The 17,754-nt window shown below is 37.5% G+C and overlaps 1 protein-coding gene across 2 annotated transcripts in view; it reads left to right on the top strand.

Annotated features, from left to right (window-relative positions):
• Window positions 1-16,175, top strand: part of LOC140171784 (ethylmalonyl-CoA/methylmalonyl-CoA epimerase-like) — a 118,041-nt gene extending 101,866 nt beyond the window's left edge. For both annotated transcript variants that reach the window (XM_072195111.1, XM_072195113.1), the window contains one exon: window positions 14,926-16,175. In XM_072195111.1, coding sequence (XP_072051212.1) covers window positions 14,926-15,078 — 153 coding nt within the window. In that variant the 3' untranslated portion in view covers window positions 15,079-16,175. The remainder of the gene's footprint in view (window positions 1-14,925) is intronic.
• The last annotated feature ends 1,579 nt before the right edge of the window (window positions 16,176-17,754 follow it).

Raw genomic sequence — 17,754 nt, forward strand, 5'->3', positions numbered from 1 at the left:
AAAATGATAAACTAGTAGTACTATAGTATGTAGAATATAATAATTACAGTAACTCAATTTTCAAAAATGCCTCCTTTGGCCCCCATGGACCAGATCATGTCACAATTTGTATTATAATTATTCTAAACTTAATTTAATTAAGGTCTGGGGTATGAGCGTTTGGACAGTATTTATTTTGGGACATTAGAGCACATCAGACATATCAAATTGCATTCTGAATACGAAGAATGTCATTCTGATATCAAATAATTTTGATTTTTGAAATTAGCAATTTAATACACATTTTATGGCAAATCATTGAAAATTGATATTTTTAATATATAACAGTACTTGAAGTAAACTTTATAAATCTGATGATTTATACTTGAAGTGTATGTAGGTGGGATGAAAAGCCGACGATCAATTGAAAATTTTGACCTTTCGTATTGAAGATATGGATTTTTTTCCCCAAAACACCAAAAAAAAATTAGGTCTTTTTGGGAAAAAATCCATATCTTCAATATGAAAGGTCAAAATTTTCAATTGACTGTCGGGCTTTTCCTCCGTACTACATACACTTTAAGAATATATCATTAGATGTATATGATTTACTTCGAGGACTGTTATATATAAAAAATTTGAAAAATATCAAATTTTTATAATTTGTCATAAAATTTGTATTATATTGTGATTTTCAAAAATGAAAATTATTTTATATCAGAAAGACATGCTTCGTATTCAGAATGCAATTCGATAGGTCTGAGGTGGTCTCATGTCCCACAAAAAATACTGTCGAAACACAATAAACGCTCATTTTAGATCCCTTAAACTATTGATAATTCCTAAGTAATAATTATGAAATTAAGGTGGTGATTCCCCCCGGGTGATTCCATTTGGAAATAAAATTGCTCTGCATTTATGGAGAAAAAACCCCATAATATGAGGTAACTTTGGAAATTCAATTCAATTTCAGATGCTTCCAACCATAGCAAAAAAAAAATCTTGTAACCTATAAAAAGGACTAGAGCCAATGTCAGCCATACTATCTAACTTTTCCATGGACAGCAGCACAAATTGTATAAAACCATGGACACTCAACAGGCTGTGAACTGATGACCCGTGAAGATCACTAGACTTGATCAGTCCAATGTTTTTGTGTATTATAATTGACAACAATTTTAGAGAAAAAAAAGTAGGAAAGGTCAACTGAAATAATAGTTTTCTATAGCAGTGTACAGTTGTTGATCACTTCTTTTTTTAATGTGTGGAAATGTACAGCGATGATGGTGGAAAATTACATGAAAATTTAGGTCAAATTATGGATGAAATTGTCAGGATTTTCTTAAGGAAGATCTTAGCTATGCTTTCAAGTGCTACTCCAAATTTAACAGGGCTCAAATAACTGCAGCATATTTATCGTAGGTGCAGACCTGCCAAGCCATTGGGTAAAATGCCCCTCCCCCACCACCACAACATTTAAGTTCCACTAAAAGGAAGTGCCACACCCCCAATAAATCCTGGCTATGAGCCTGCTCAGTAAGGTATAACAGGTGCGGATCCAGGGGGGTGGCGGAGGGGGCGCGCGCCCCCCGTAAAAATAGCAAAAGTAGGAAAGATGGGGCGCGCGGCCTCCGTCAAAACGGGGAAAGGGGAAAGGAGAGAAAAAGAAAAGGAGAAAAAGAGAAGAGAAAAGTAAGAAAAAGAGAAGAGAAAGGTTACATTGCGATTATTTTAGGCATTGCCGGAGTCAATGCTGACTTCAATCCATGCATGGTTTAGTAGGCCTAATTGTGTGTCTCAAGTCTTACAATGTGTCTCAGCATGGTCAGTGGACCAGTGTAACATTTAAAATTTTGCAAATTGTGTTCGGGCCCTTTTTTGTTTAAAGCAATGATATAAATAGTGTAAAAATGGTGCACCAAATAGCTTCAAGTGGGCCATCATTTTGCAAAATTTCCCCCCTCAGACGCCCCTACGTATATGCGGATAGGCCTATGCGTAAGCAACTGCCTGTTTTCGCTTTTGTTTTGGACACCCGTACACTTTAATAGGCCTATATTGTTTGAAGTAATGACTTAATGATTAGGCCTACAGTGAATAATGGTCCACGAATGGCTTCGATTGGGCCTTCATTTTCACACATTTCCGAACTTTATCTAACTAAATTTTACACAATTATATAGTGTCAAAATCGTCCACCAAATGGCTTCATTTTGCAAAATTGTCCAACATCCCCCACAGACACCCCTGCGTATGTATAAATAAGTTGCCTGTTTCTTTATACTTTGGACCCGAACTTTATGTTTAAAGCAATTGAATTTATACAATATACTTGTCCACGAATTTTAAATGAGCCGTCATGGTCATTTCACAAATTTTCTGCTCTTCCAAACTCAAATTTTACACAATAATTGTGTCAAAATGGTCCACCAAATGCCTTCAATTAGGTCTTCATTCTGCAAAAGTTGCTCACTTCTGAGGGGGCACATCCCCTCAGACACCCCCCTAAGGTCAAGTAAGCAATTGAATTTATACAATAATATTGTCAATTTGTTCACGAATGGGACATGAGCCGTTGTGGCCATTTTACCAATGGTTCGTCGCCCTCTATCTCATGTATTTTGCGCCTCCCGTATTTTTTGTTCTCTGGATCCGCGGCTGTATAACGTGTATACAAAATGCAAACTTCTATTGCAGGCTGGTTCTCAACCACTTTGGGAACACCACCCATTTCTTGAAAGTCAGGGCCACTCTTAGCCCATGACAATGTGTTGCAGGTGCCAACTGAATGCAAGAATGTGACAATTGACCAACTTAAATTCCCAAGTCATTTTACCACCCCACTGGGCCACTGGTCATTGAACAGGGGGTATCATGCATGACCATAAATATAATGTAAAAGGGTCTCTTTTGTGATCAGGCACTGTACGAACAAACGTATCGTGAATAGGGTATCTAAAACAAGCAAATTTAAGCAAAAGGATATATCTTGCACAACAAATTTAGTTTAGGGTCTTTTGAAAAAATGAAGCATGACATAAATGTTCTGGCCATTTTGAATTGGTGTTTCTCCAGTTGTTATGAAGGGTTTATGGTCAAGAAAATGAATGATTTACTTCTAGAGGGGATATGCCAATACTTTTCTAGGGCCCAGTTAAGGGCAGGAAATTGCACTTGTCATACTTGTTTAGGGTGCATTTTTAGCCCCCGCAAATATTTGTTTAGGGTGAATTTTTGAGACTTCATGACGTACCCCTTTATTGCCAGTTGCCTGCTAATCCACATATTTTGAGCTGGCAACTTAGAATAGGGTACCAATGATCTGTGTTGTGGAACCCTACTATAGTTCTTAATCAATCCTCATCCCCTGTTATAGTTCTTAATCAATCCTCATCCCCTGCTATAGTTCCTAATCAATCCTCATCCCCTGCTATAGTTCTTAATCAATCCTCATCCCCTGCTATAGTTCTTAATCAATCCTCATCCCCTGCTATAGTTCTTAATCAATCCTCATCCCCTGCTATAGTTCTTAATCAATCCTCATCCCCTGCTATAGTTCTTAATCAATCCTCACCCCTGCTATAGTTCTTAATCAATCCTCATCCCCTGCTATAGTTCTTAATCAATCCTCATCCCCTGCTATAGTTCTTAATCAATCCTCATCCCCTGCTATAGTTCTTAATCAATCCTCATCCCCTGCTATAGTTCCTAATCAATCCTCATCCCCTGCTATAGTTCCTAATCAACCCTCATCCCCTGCTATAGTTCTTAATCAATCCTCATCCCCTGCTATAGTTCCTAATCAATCCTCATCCCCTGCTATAGTTCCTAATCAATCCTCATCCCCTGCTATAGTTCTTAATCAATCCTCATCCCCTGCTATAGTTCCTAATCAATCCTCATCCCCTGCTATAGTTCCTAATCAATCCTCATCCCCTGCTATAGTTCTTAATCAATCCTCATCCCCTGCTATAGTTCTTAATCAATCCTCATCCCCTGCTATAGTTCTTTATCAATCCTCATCCCCTGCTATAGTTCCTAATCAATCCTCATCCCCTGCTATAGTTCTTAATCAATCCTCGTCCCCTGCTATAGTTCTTAATCAATCCTCATCCCCTGCTATAGTTCTTAATCAATCCTCATCCCCTGCTATAGTTCTTAATTAATCCTCATCCCCTGCTATAGTTCTTAATCAATCCTCATCCCCTGCTATAGTTCCTAATCAATCCTCATCCCCTGCTATAGTTCTTAATCAATCCTCATCCCCTGCTATAGTTCTTAATCAATCCTCATCCCCTGCTATAGTTCTTAATCAATCCTCATCCCCTGCTATAGTTCCTAATCAATCCTCATCCCCTGCTATAGTTCTTAATCAATCCTCGTCCCCTGCTATAGTTCCTAATCAATCCTCATCCCCTGCTATAGTTCTTAATCAATCCTCATCCCCTGCTATAGTTCCTAATCAATCCTCATCCCCTGCTATAGTTCTTAATCAATCCTCATCCCCTGCTATAGTTCTTAATCAATCCTCATCCCCTGCTATAGTTCTTAATCAATCCTCATCCCCTGCTATAGTTCCTAATCAATCCTCATCCCCTGCTATAGTTCTTAATCAATCCTCATCCCCTGCTATAGTTCCTAATCAATCCTCATCCCCTGCTATAGTTCCTAATCAATCCTCATCCCCTGCTATAGTTCCTAATCAATCCTCATCCCCTGCTATAGTTCTTAATCAATCCTCACCCCTGCTATAGTTCTTAATCAATCCTCATCCCCTGCTATAGTTCTTAATCAATCCTCATCCCCTGCTATAGTTCTTAATCAATCCTCATCCCCTGCTATAGTTCTTAATCAATCCTCATCCCCTGCTATAGTTCCTAATCAATCCTCATCCCCTGCTATAGTTCCTAATCAATCCTCATCCCCTGCTATAGTTCTTAATCAATCCTCATCCCCTGCTATAGTTCTTAATCAATCCTCATCCCCTGCTATAGTTCTTAATCAATCCTCATCCCCTGCTATAGTTCCTAATCAATCCTCATCCCCTGCTATAGTTCCTAATCAATCCTCATCCCCTGCTATAGTTCCTAATCAATCCTCATCCCCTGCTATAGTTCCTAATCAATCCTCATCCCCTGCTATAGTTCTTAATCAATCCTCATCCCCTGCTATAGTTCCTAATCAATCCTCATCCCCTGCTATAGTTCTTAATCAAAACCCATCCCCTGCTATAGTTCCTAATCAATCCTCATCCCCTGCTATAGTTCCTAATCAATCCTCATCCCCTGCTATAGTTCCTAATCAATCCTCATCCCCTGCTATAGTTCTTAATCAATCCTCATCCCCTGCTATAGTTCCTAATCAATCCTCATCCCCTGCTATAGTTCTTAATCAAAACCCATCCCCTGCTATAGTTCCTAATCAATCCTCATCCCCTGCTATAGTTCCTAATCAATCCTCATCCCCTGCTATAGTTCCTAATTAATCCTCATCCCCTGCTATAGTTCTTAATCAATCCTCATCCCCTGCTATAGTTCCTAATCAATCCTCATCCCCTACTATAGTTCTTAATCAAAACCCATCCCCTGCTATAGTTCTTAATCAATCCTCATCCCCTGCTATAGTTCCTAATCAATCCTCATCCCCTGCTATAGTTCTTAATCAATCCTCATCCCCTGCTATAGTTCCTAATCAATCCTCATCCCCTGCTTTAGTTCTTAATCAAAACCCATCCCCTGCTATAGTTCTTAATCAATCCTCATCCCCTGCTATAGTTCCTAATCAATCCTCATCCCCTGCTATAGTTACTAATCAATCCTCATCCCCTGCTATAGTTCTTAATCAATCCTCATCCCCTGCTATAGTTCCTAATCAATCCTCATCCCCTGCTATAGTTCTTAATCAATCCTCATCCCCTGCTATAGTTCTTAATCAATCCTCATCCCCTGCTATAGTTCTTAATCAATCCTCATCCCCTGCTATAGTTCCTAATCAATCCTCATCCCCTGCTATAGTTCTTAATCAATCCTCATCCCCTGCTATAGTTCTTAATCAATCCTCATCCCCTGCTATAGTTCCTAATCAATCCTCATCCCCTGCTATAGTATACAAATATTGACTGCTATGAGGGGCACGGTTAAAATTATAGGCCCAAGGTGATCTCAAAACCATGACTATGCCCCGAGGCGTATAGCCGAGGGGCATAGTCACGGTTTCGAGATCACCGCGGGCCTATAATTTTAACCATGCCCCGAATAAAAAGCAGTCAATATTTGTTTTATATACCAAATCTTAAGATTCTTGTCATCTGTTTGGTTAAAAGCATCGATTTTGGGAAGAGAAATTAATAGTTTCAATGCTGAACGGCACACAGATTACAATCTGCGATTTCTGCGTAATTATGGCGCATGAAAACATTAACGCGTGCGTAATATCATTTTACGCTGGGAAAAGCGCGCAGCTTGATCGTGGCCGCACGTGACCGGTCCATAGTTCATTTCCATGGACCGGTCCATAGTTCATTTTGCGGGCATAGTTAATTCAATGACTGCACTTTCAACCAATCAGATGACTGGAATCTATATATGAGGTATATAATTCCTAATCAATCCTCATCCCCTGCTATAGTTCTTAATCAATCCTCATCCCCTGCTATAGTTCCTAATCAATCCTCATCCCCTGCTATAGTTCTTAATCAATCCTCATCCCCTGCTATAGTTCTTAATCAATCCTCATCCCCTGCTATAGTTCTTAATCAATCCTCGTCCCCTGCTATAGTTCCTAATCAATCCTCATCCCCTGCTATAGTTCTTAATCAATCCTCATCCCCTGCTATAGTTCCTAATCAATCCTCATCCCCTGCTATAGTTCCTAATCAATCCTCATCCCCTGCTATAGTTCTTAATCAATCCTCATCCCCTGCTATAGTTCTTAATCAATCCTCATCCCCTGCTATAGTTCCTAATCAATCCTCATCCCCTGCTATAGTTCTTAATCAAAACCCATCCCCAGCTCTAGTTCTTAATTAAGGCTCAGCCCTGCATAGTTCTTAATTTTTGTAATTTATAGAATTGGTAATATTTTGTAATGCTGAAAACTCTATAGTAACATATTTAGTTGTGAAGATAGTATGCATTCTACTACACTACCCCGTAGTCCACTTGCCCACTTGTGCATACTCTGGATATTGTATTTAAGCTTAAAACTCTGATTTAATTAATGTGTGCACAATTGATAGATTTTCACATCTGATCTTTTCAGTCACCCTACTCCCTCTCTTTGATGTAATGCATCTTTAAATGGATCTGCCTTGTGATTGGTCGCCCATATCTCGCTATGGTTTAAATCTTCTGGGCACGCGCCTTTACCATTAACTACACCGTACACAACTGTCTGTGATATTTGCGGTGCTTTTGTGTTGACGCCAAAGTTAATCTCTCATCAAACATCTAGCTGCGTCTTGTACTATACATGCTAGTACTTGTGGTTAATGGACTGATAAACAAGTATGCTTGACAGTGTGTTTTTAGAGAGCAAAGTCCAGGGGGTAAAGTTCTGCTTACAATTCAAAGTCCATAGTCAAATTTTCGGGGTTCAGTATTAAAGTGAGCCATTATAATTATGCAAGATAATGTTGCATTCAATTACTTTTATTGTCACTAATCATCTGATATTTTTAACTCTTTATGACCATTTTACTATTGAATACTTTAATTTTAATAAACATCTGTATAATTTTGAGTTCAACGAAATGGGTTCATCATGACTAATAATAACATATTTTTAATAAAATTCGACTATGGCATAGTCTAGCATTCTACAGGCTGTATCAAAATGATTGATACCCATCAGTTTTGGTGTTTATTGGCAAGCCTGCTTCTTCAATATGCAAACATTGGATCTTCTTGAAATGCCCAGGATTTATAGTATTATAAACATAATACAATATTCATCTATAAATAAGGTAGCTCAAATGTTTCATTTTGATGTGACAGTGTTGTCCATAATGACTGGAAGGCAGCTGATGGGTACCAATCTTTTTGATACAGTCCGTATACCCATTTTGTCCTGTGCATGGATTGTCCCTCATGGTAGATTTGCTACTTGGAATGAATGTACCAAAAACAGACTACATCCCTATAAAATACCAAAGTGTTTGGTCAACATAATTTCATTCAAATATTTCAGTCTTCTGTGACTGATTATATTTCCTGATTACGATCTCCCACTTTCCCCATTTTAAACAGCTAGCCCCAACCCCACCTTTGAACACACAATGACTTCTGGGTCATAATAATTAGCCAATTGTGACAAAAAAGGGATAAAGGAGAGGTCAAGGGGTCAAACTATTCAAAACTTTATAGCCAAGGAAATCATTGCTTAGTTACCATGGTAACTCAATCAGTTTTGGTGATTTGAATTTCTGCTATTTTGGTGGTTTTGACAAATTCAAATTGAATTGATCAGGTATGAGTAATTTTATGGCACTGGAGTATGGAGTAATTTCTAGGGTCTATGGAGTCATTGAGACCATATACTTAGGCATTAGTCATGGTTGGTTATGCTTATGATTTTTTTTAATTTCAAAACAAATTAAAAATGTATATACACCCCTATACACGCACACCCCAACACACACATCCACCCCCATACATAATTGTAAAGGCCTGTTTTCCAACTAAAGGCCCTTTAAATCTGTGCCACCGCTTGATATATCCGTCTTTGGGAAAGGAAATCTACTTTTTGTACTGGTGCGGGTGGGTGTGGGGTGTGTTTGCTTGTGCATTTGTAAACACCCCACCCCCACCCACCTGGATATACACCCCTACGCATGGACATACACAAACTGTGGACCGCTTGAGACCTGACCTTATACTGGCAAATAATATGCTGGTGGGGAAAAGAACCGAGAACTTCCGCAGTTTGTGTATGTCCATGCTTAGTGGTGTATATATCCAGGTGTGGGGGTGGGTGCTTACAAATGCACAAGCAAACACACCCCGGGCCACACTCCCTCCCACCTGCACAAAAAGTAGATTTCCTTTCCCAAAGAAAGAAATAGGCCTATGCCTCTTTATAGAGGCCACCAACCTGTTTGACTTGTAGTCTGCCCCTAGGACTCCACTAGGCAGTGCTGCTCCATGGAACTTCATGATGGTCCTCAATTCCTGGATTCCCACTAGAGGGTGCTGCTGATATTGATTTTACCACCCCTAACATTTCCCCTAGCTCAAACAAGTGGCTGGTTTATGAAAATTCATATCTCTGCAAGTAAGTTTGCAAACATTTTGCAAATTAAATTTATATGCTATGTTTTTTAATAATATGCAGTAAAACAAGCAATTATGCAGGCACAGGATTTTTAAATTGTGTTTTTCTTTCATTAAAATTTTTTTTTTGACCTGTAAAAAGGACCGGGGGTCCAGGGGGACGCGCCCCCCGGAAGCTCTGGCGTTTTAAAAGGCCAAGGAATCCAATTTTGAGGGGGCAAATTTTGACAGTTTTGCATAATCTCAGAGATTTTTCCTTCCACGGGACCTTCCAATTTCCCCCGAATGACCAACAAAAGTGGGGGGGATGTGCCCCCCTGCCCCCCTTTGCACACGCCACTGGGCTGAGCACTAGAATTACTGCTGTGCACAGGTTTGAGAGACAAACCTTTTTGGGGCCTTTACTTACTATAATATGTGACTTCAAATAATGTATTCATTTTGTTAGTCCGTCAGTCAAATTTGACATGAAATAATCTACATATTTCCATGAAAATATTCCAAAAAACACAAGGAAGTGAAAGTGAAAAATTGCAAATCAGTGACTATACAATCTTGAATGTTATTCAAGATATTTTTCCTATTTATTGAATTGAATGATTGGTGGGTATTCAGTTATAATAGGACTGCAAATCCATGCAGATAGAGTGGAAATTCCCCTTTCTTTGCCGAAGGACCCTGAAATCAACTGTTTGAACTTAGGTTTTTTGGGAGTGGGCTATGAAATTTTTTAGTTATACCACTTTTCTTATAAATGAGCAAGTTCTTAAACCAAATGATTTCTTCTTTTAGCAAATTTATCAGGATCATTCATAATCGTAATTCATTACTTTAAGGGTAGACGAGCCTGATATTGTTAGTCGAAGCAACCAAAAAATTTGATTTTTTATTATTCTAAATAAGTATTATTGAAAAATAACACTTTGATGTTTTGCAAAAGTTCATTCTAAAAATCATACACTTTGAAATCTTGTTTGATTTATTGTTGTTAATGAGTTATGTACATTTTACAAAAGTGTTGTTGTCATGTCAGCCCTCTTTACAACATAACTCAAGAACCACAGGACTTACAAAAGTATATCTGTGATATTTGAATTCTTCTACATGCTTGCTATGAAATGATCGATGCAATTTTTGCCAAAGCTCACTACCATTCACAAGATGCTAGAACTCTTTGCAGATGATGCAATGTTATAATTTGTCTTTCTTGAATTTAGATAGTTTCCTATTTTGTGATATTTTTTACATGCATTCCATGTATTTTTTATTCACAATTCTCTATAACTGTGACCTTTGTAATTTGCCCTGAACATGTAATCACCTGTTAATAATTTTATGGTAACAGTAATTTTCTTGTAATTATATTTTCGTAAACTTGATATACATATATATAGACAAGTCTCATATGCAACCCAGAGTAAATCCCCTTACTAAATCAATCTTGCTTACGAACCATTGTCGATATAGTACGACACAGCCCAACGAATGACCATAGTCATGCTGCGCTGAACAGGGAATCACTGATGCGTAACAATATAAAACCAAACAGGCTAGCCTTGACTCTGGATTTCATTTGAATCGAGGAGTAACTTCAAATCTTCCCAGCATGCATTGCAGGTGTATACATTCTTCATCGCTATTTTGTGCAGTCTTTGCCAGAAGTAATATATAGCATTGTTATATATAGTGGACATTAGAATTATACAAATACAACATGTTTGAGGGAAGTAAAACTACAGGTCCCAAGGTGTTGGATGATTAGAGGCAAACCTCAAAATAAGCAGATCTGGACCAGGAGCCACACATTTGGAAAAAGCAGCTCCTGGGTCCTGTTATTATCTAGTGAACCCAGGAGCCATTTTTAAAAAGCTAAGAGTCATTTCAATTTCAATTGTACACATTTAATACAAAACCTGCTTTAATTTAATTTTGACAAAAATGTAGAGCCTGGTTCACATGATTTTGTTGTGAACCAGGAGCCAAAATGTTATGACCATTGGATAAATGGCTCCTGGGTGCCTGGTTATTTTGAAGCTTGATTAGAGGGAAGTAGTCAAATCATCCAACACTGAGGGCCGGTAGTTTTGAATAATTCCTCAAAATGAAACATGTTGTATTTATTTTACTAAGTTCAGATCAAGTATGCAACTCCGGAAACAAGCAAAATTCAAACCATACCTATTCAAAACTGACCGATTCAAGAACAGCCCACTGCCCTATCTTACCAGTCTTTTAAATGAACTACCCTCCTATACTTCCTAAATTACTTATTTTTGTTGTGCTAGCTGTTTGCATTATTTTCATCCGTGTCCTTTAACTTTTATTAAAGTGCAGTTTAATAGCTTGTATATTCTCAGTGAAAACCTTTCACCAAAACAGTGTGCAATATTCATGTATCATTATAAAATTCAATCAATATGAAAGCTTTTTTTGTGTGCAATAATTGAGCTCCCTACCAGTGCACTACTCTTACCTCTTTGACTTTTTATGAATTTGATTTAAATTGTGTTTTTATAATTCCTTTTTCTTTTAAATATGTTTTTTTGATGTAGTAATATATTACTTTGAAATTGTACATAGATATATATTTTTATGTTGTATTAATTAATGTGTACATTTTGATGTTTATAAATTGTAAATTGTGTCGCAATTCAGTGTTTTAATACTGCTATGACATTTAATAAAATATACCTGAAATATACCTGAAATACTATACCTCATAAATGTTCCACTAATCACAGTAAAAATGTAAACAAAAGTCAAAAATCAAAATGTAAAAAAAGTCAGCGTGCGGGTATGGTAAATAAACTTAATATTTTGCTTTCCTGATTTTATTGGAGGATTGGAGTTCAATTAATTCAGATTTATATTAGGGCCTATTCTAATTTTTCTTTTTATTACCCCATAACATTTTGTTTCATAAAACATCAAATTTGTGTGTTGTTATCCATTGGTAATCTCGGCAAAATAACATTTCCATGATAAACGCATCTGCATAATTGCTGTTGTGTAAAATATAAAAGTTGATACAAAATTTTCATAAATTTTGCAAAATTTTAAACATTTTTGTAAAATTTGAAGAAAAGTTTGAAGAAAAATAATGAAAAAACGGGGTCATTCATTGAGAGATTATTAGAAATTTTCCCAAAATTTTTGAAAAATAAGGGATCTTTTGGTGACAGGAAAACAAAAATGGTGGTCATTGGGTGAGAGGGAGTTCAGTAAAACAAAAAAGGGGGTCATTGGGTGAGAGGGAGTTGAAAAGTGGGGGTCACCTATTTTTAGTGAGTGCCCCCCCCCCCGGGTATTAGGGGTGTGGAAGTTTTTGTTGAAGGGTGCTGTTATTGATTTGGATGTCCAAGGTCTTTGGTGACCAACCTATTGCCATGGATTTTGACAATACCGATTTTGCATGCTACATTTTAGCACGCTTGAATTGGATTCCCTAGGCATGATGGGACTTGTGAATGCTTCCCCTGGAAACTGGTGGCAATGAATATTCCCAGTACCGTGCTATTATTCGCAGCGTTACAGTGGTTGTCCACGGACAAAAGGCGATCAAATGTATTTACAGGGCATGGGAGGATCCGAACAAACTAAGTGACCACAAAAATAACAGGGTTGATAATAGCAAGCAACCAACCTCAAATGAAAATTTGAACACTTTTACATTTAATATTATGAGTTAGTTGGTATACCTAACAGAGTTAGTGTACTAGTCAGTTGATATACCTATTAACAGAATATGTATTTTTGAATTTGCATGTATGTAAGCTCAGTAAGGTGGTGAAGTACAATGACACAGTTAGTCATAGCTGATGAGGGATTAAATGAAAAAAAGGAGAATTTTAATAATATTTCTGGTATTCCAAATTGCTACAAAAACATGCTGAAGTCTTTAACCCTAACCATACCAAACATATTAAAAAACCTCAATTCAGAAAGCGTAGGCACAAGCAGGTATCCCACGTGATGCTATTGCATCATCATGTGAACAGTCATATGGCGATGGAAAGCTTGGCCGGGCAAGCTACTCCCCTGTGGCAAGGTAGACCAGTGCATGGGCGTGGTATCCGAAGGGTCGGGGGTTCAACACCGCACCCGAGAAAAAAAGTTTTCTCTTCTTCTTTCTTTCTTTCTTTCCTCCTTCTTTCCTTCCCCCTCGCCAAAAAGCAACTGGGGCGTTAGGGCTAAAGATATATAAAAAGGTAGTAGAATGCTTAAAGGTGCTTGACCAGGTTGGCAGCCTCATGCTCCATTTTATCCCATCAAAATTCAGATTTCGGTATCAGCTGGATTCAGATGAAAGCTCATATTTTTTCTCATGACCTCAGTGAAATTTTAGGCTTGGAATATGTTTCGCTAAGTCTGGTTACAACCTAGAAGGTATGTACTACATACCTGTTGCGTCCATGTAGCGTACTAAGCGTGTACGCAGTGTAAGGCGCGTGCATGCTTTCTTCTGTACAGCGCTATGTGTGCATATGTTTATCGCGAGCCACTAGCGTTCTGATTATTTTGAACTTAGCCAAGAATTACCTAATTGACCTGTAGTTCTATAGACCTCTAGGATATACATGCTATATACTTTTAGAATCCAAATTGCCCCGGGGTTCTTCCTGGTTGAAGGTATACGGGGGATGTGCCACGGTTTTGGGGTACCTTTTCAGTGATTTTGATATATCGATGGGTGGGTTTTCAGTGGATACCAATGCGCCCAATTGGGCGCATTTGGGCAAAAAAGTGCTTTTTGGGTGCTTTTTCTTGAAAATTGGTATACTGATGGGTAGCAAAAACAGCAAAAAGTAGGTATAGAGAAAGTCAGCATCCGAAAGTCTGTGTGGCACACCCCCGTACAACATTTTTCGAAGACCCCCCCCCCCTTTGACTAAATATTGACGTTACAGTGTACATTTAAATCAATGTAGCCCAAGATTTGAAAGTTGCAGTAAATTCTATTGATTTTGCATTCAGTGTAATGGAAGGAAATTTGTGTAAATGATATCTGAGTGTTTTTGTATTGTAAAAATTTGTATGTAAGTGCAACTTTCAAATCTGGACCTCACTACATTAAATTGACCGGTGATTTATTGTTTTCTGGGCTATTGTATCAAATGAGGTGTCAAAATGCGCAGAAATAAATTCTGCTTCCAACGCATTTTATCGATTTGTAATACAATAGCCCCTTTTTGAAAAAAGGCCATTATTTAAGGGGGGTTAGTTACTTATTTTGATATGTTTATGATATTAGTATTACTGCAGCATTTAGAATATAATGACTAAGATCTAGGAACATGATGGTATAATTAGAACTCTGTGTTTTTCGCCTTTTGTACGGATCCGCCATCTTGTTACCAAAACAAGGTTCTCCCTGCAAACACATGCGCAAAATGTGCATTTTTGTTTATAACGCTTTTTTAGCAACTCACCTGAAGGCTTTTGCAAACGTATACGGTAATTAAAGCATGTGTTTGACAGATGTACGCATACACAGCCCACACATTACGGATAGAACTTCGTTTTGAGATGACCAATGCGATTGGCGAATAATGTGGAAGAATTTTGATTCTGATTTTGTACTCCGGAAGAAATTTTGATTTGAAAATGATGCAGTATTCATATTCTAAAGCTATTCCAATCTAACCTGCCTCCCCCTGTTTTTATTTTCTGGATGCAGGTTGATAGCATCACTGAAGCCTTGAAGACATTGAGTGCCAACAACATTCAGGCCATAGACCCGGAACCCAAGATAGGAGCACATGGCAAACCAGTAGTATTTCTGCATCCCAAAGACTGTGGAGGTGTTCTTACAGAACTTGAGCAAGCTTAGATCAAAAGGGATGCTTGAAGAAAGTGATTTCAAATAACATAGGGCTTAATGGGTATGGATGAAGCCCTTTCTCAATTCGAAAAAGGAAGCGTATAGACTAATAAAGCCCATCTTGGCTCCTTTGTGGCATCGATAAATTTGCTTTAAAGTATTTATGTATCAGTGGCAATATAGATGGATATATTGAAAACAATATATCGTCACCCTGCTACGATAATTGCCTAAGTCATTTTGTGTAATTTTGAGAACAAAATCCAAAATATGGTTCAAGCATGCATCAGTTACGTAATCACTCTAATTATTTTTAATTATTCCCTTTAATTTGCCTCATTATCATTTATAAAGATTGGCGAATTAATATGTTTAAATGCTAGAACCATATTTTGCACTTTGTTCTCAAAAAAAAAAAAAATGACTTACGCAATTATCATAGCAGGCTAACAATATTAATGTAGACAATTGTAAATGTTTTCCAAGAAAACCTGTCCTTCAAATTCATTTAATTTAAATGCTGATAAAACTTGCATTTGATGAGTGCTGATATACCAGCATATGGAAGAAATATCTACAACCGCAATTAATTTTAAGCTATACCTACTGCATGGTTGTTTGATGTAATCATTTGTTACATTACATAATTTTCAATCCTATACTTTTACAATACCAGCAGCTATCACACTAATTTTTCATCTTTTTCTGCCTTTTTGGGGTAATTTTTATTCTGTCAACTGTATATTTGTGTTCAAATTGAGGATGCTATTTACACATATTTTAAACTTAATTGGGTCAAATAATATGAGTTATTCCTTTCATGTCATGATAAAAAGTAGTTTGAAAGTTTCCTTGCTATGATGCCATTGTACAAGTGTCTACCCCTTATAAAGAATTCAGGCATGAAATTATTTTCAGGCTTTTGCCTGAATTCAGGCAGTTTTGTTGTCCAAATTTACGCATTTTCATTTTTATTTAGCCTGTTTTGGCCCTTTTAAGGCCGAATTCACACGCTTTTTCAGGCAGTTTTCAAAAAAGCCGTTCTCATGCCTGAAAGATGAAAGCAAGATTTAAGATAAATAGCGCCATCAGTGTTTAACTTTGCTTTTAAAATGAATATAGTTTTACATACCATCAAACAACCGTGACTGTGATGTGACTTTTGACAAACAAGCAATAATTCAGTCACCTTAAGGGGGTACTACACCCCTCGATAAATTTGTGTCTATTTTTGCATATTTCTCAAAAACTGATAACACAGTGGTAACAAAATTTATGTATATTATTGGGGCAAGGAATCCAATTACTACACTGGAATTTCAGTGACCCAAGACAAGCAGTTCGTTATTTATGATAAGAAATAAGGTACCGATAGGATGTACCTCATTTCTTATCATAAATAACGAACCGCTTGTCTCGAGTCACTGAAATTTCAGTGTAGTAATTGAATTCCTTGCCCCAATAATATACATAACTTTTGTCACCAATGCGCTATAATTTTTGAGAAAATTGCAAAAATAGGCACAAAATTGGCCAGGGGTGTAGTACCCCCTTAAAGTACAAACTAATATTGTACATGAAAACTAATGTTGTACATGAGCCTCTGCTGGTCATCTCAACTCCCCAGCTCATCTCTCCATGTTATATAGGTCAGGTGGCTTGGTTCAAAGTTATTAACACCTGCAATTACTTTGGTCATATGGTTTTACACTCTCATACGACAAGATAATATTGTTTTAATTGCAATGAGGCGTATAAAGGATGGGGTAGTGTAGTGGTCTTTTCACTTTTGCCGATCCATGCTCGTCCTCGTAGGTTTTTCTCCGGGTGCTCCGGTTTTCCTCCTTCTATCGGACCTCTTCGGTTGGCAACCCTTTAATTTACTAGTAGCCTCTGATCCCAGGGGGGCCACTGAAGTTGCACAGTGTACACACATGCATGACCAGAAAAATGCAATTTAAGGATCCTTTTCAGAGAATGAATGTGAATCCTGTTCAGGGGGTTAAAATGCCTGTTTTTAAGAAAAAGGGTAGTTTTTAAACTTGTAGTTGGTGCGTTTAGGGTTATTTTAATGATCCTGCTATTTCACAAAGTGTGTTTCCCTGGTGTGTTTACTCAGCTTGACATCGCCAAAACATAAATATAAGAAAATTACAAAACAAAGCATGTAATTTAAGGGTTTATTTTATCTACAAACCTGTAAGGGTGGTACCTTTCAGATAAAAATCCTGCTTAGGAGTATATCTTTCAGGTAAAATCCTGTTTAGGGGGTAACTTTTGTTGCAAACTGAGCTAAATTCCTGTTTTGGGGTGTTTTTTGCTCAAAAGGGCAAATCCTGTTTATGGTATGTTTTGAAAATATCTGGTCATGCATGTGTATAATGTGAAACTTGAGTGGCCCCCTTAGGCCTCTGATCACTATTGGGCTTTGCTTGGCTTTGGCCAAATGTTGTAAAATAATAAAAAATTTCAAACTGAAGTCAGCCTTTGTGCTTGTATTGTACAATTTACTGATTCATACACAAAATGCAAGATAATTTGTGTGTTTAAAATGCTTTTATAGGACCTACATTACATAATGTTGCATACAAAACTGTAAAAGTGAATTCAATATTGCTGTGGGTTGGAATCACAGCAGCTGAAAGGAGTATCCAGCAAGCATTGCAGTATAGCTGCATGCTCCAT

The sequence above is a fragment of the Amphiura filiformis genome, chromosome 15 (assembly GCF_039555335.1).
Source record: "Amphiura filiformis chromosome 15, Afil_fr2py, whole genome shotgun sequence".
Classification (NCBI taxonomy): domain Eukaryota; kingdom Metazoa; phylum Echinodermata; class Ophiuroidea; order Amphilepidida; family Amphiuridae; genus Amphiura; species Amphiura filiformis.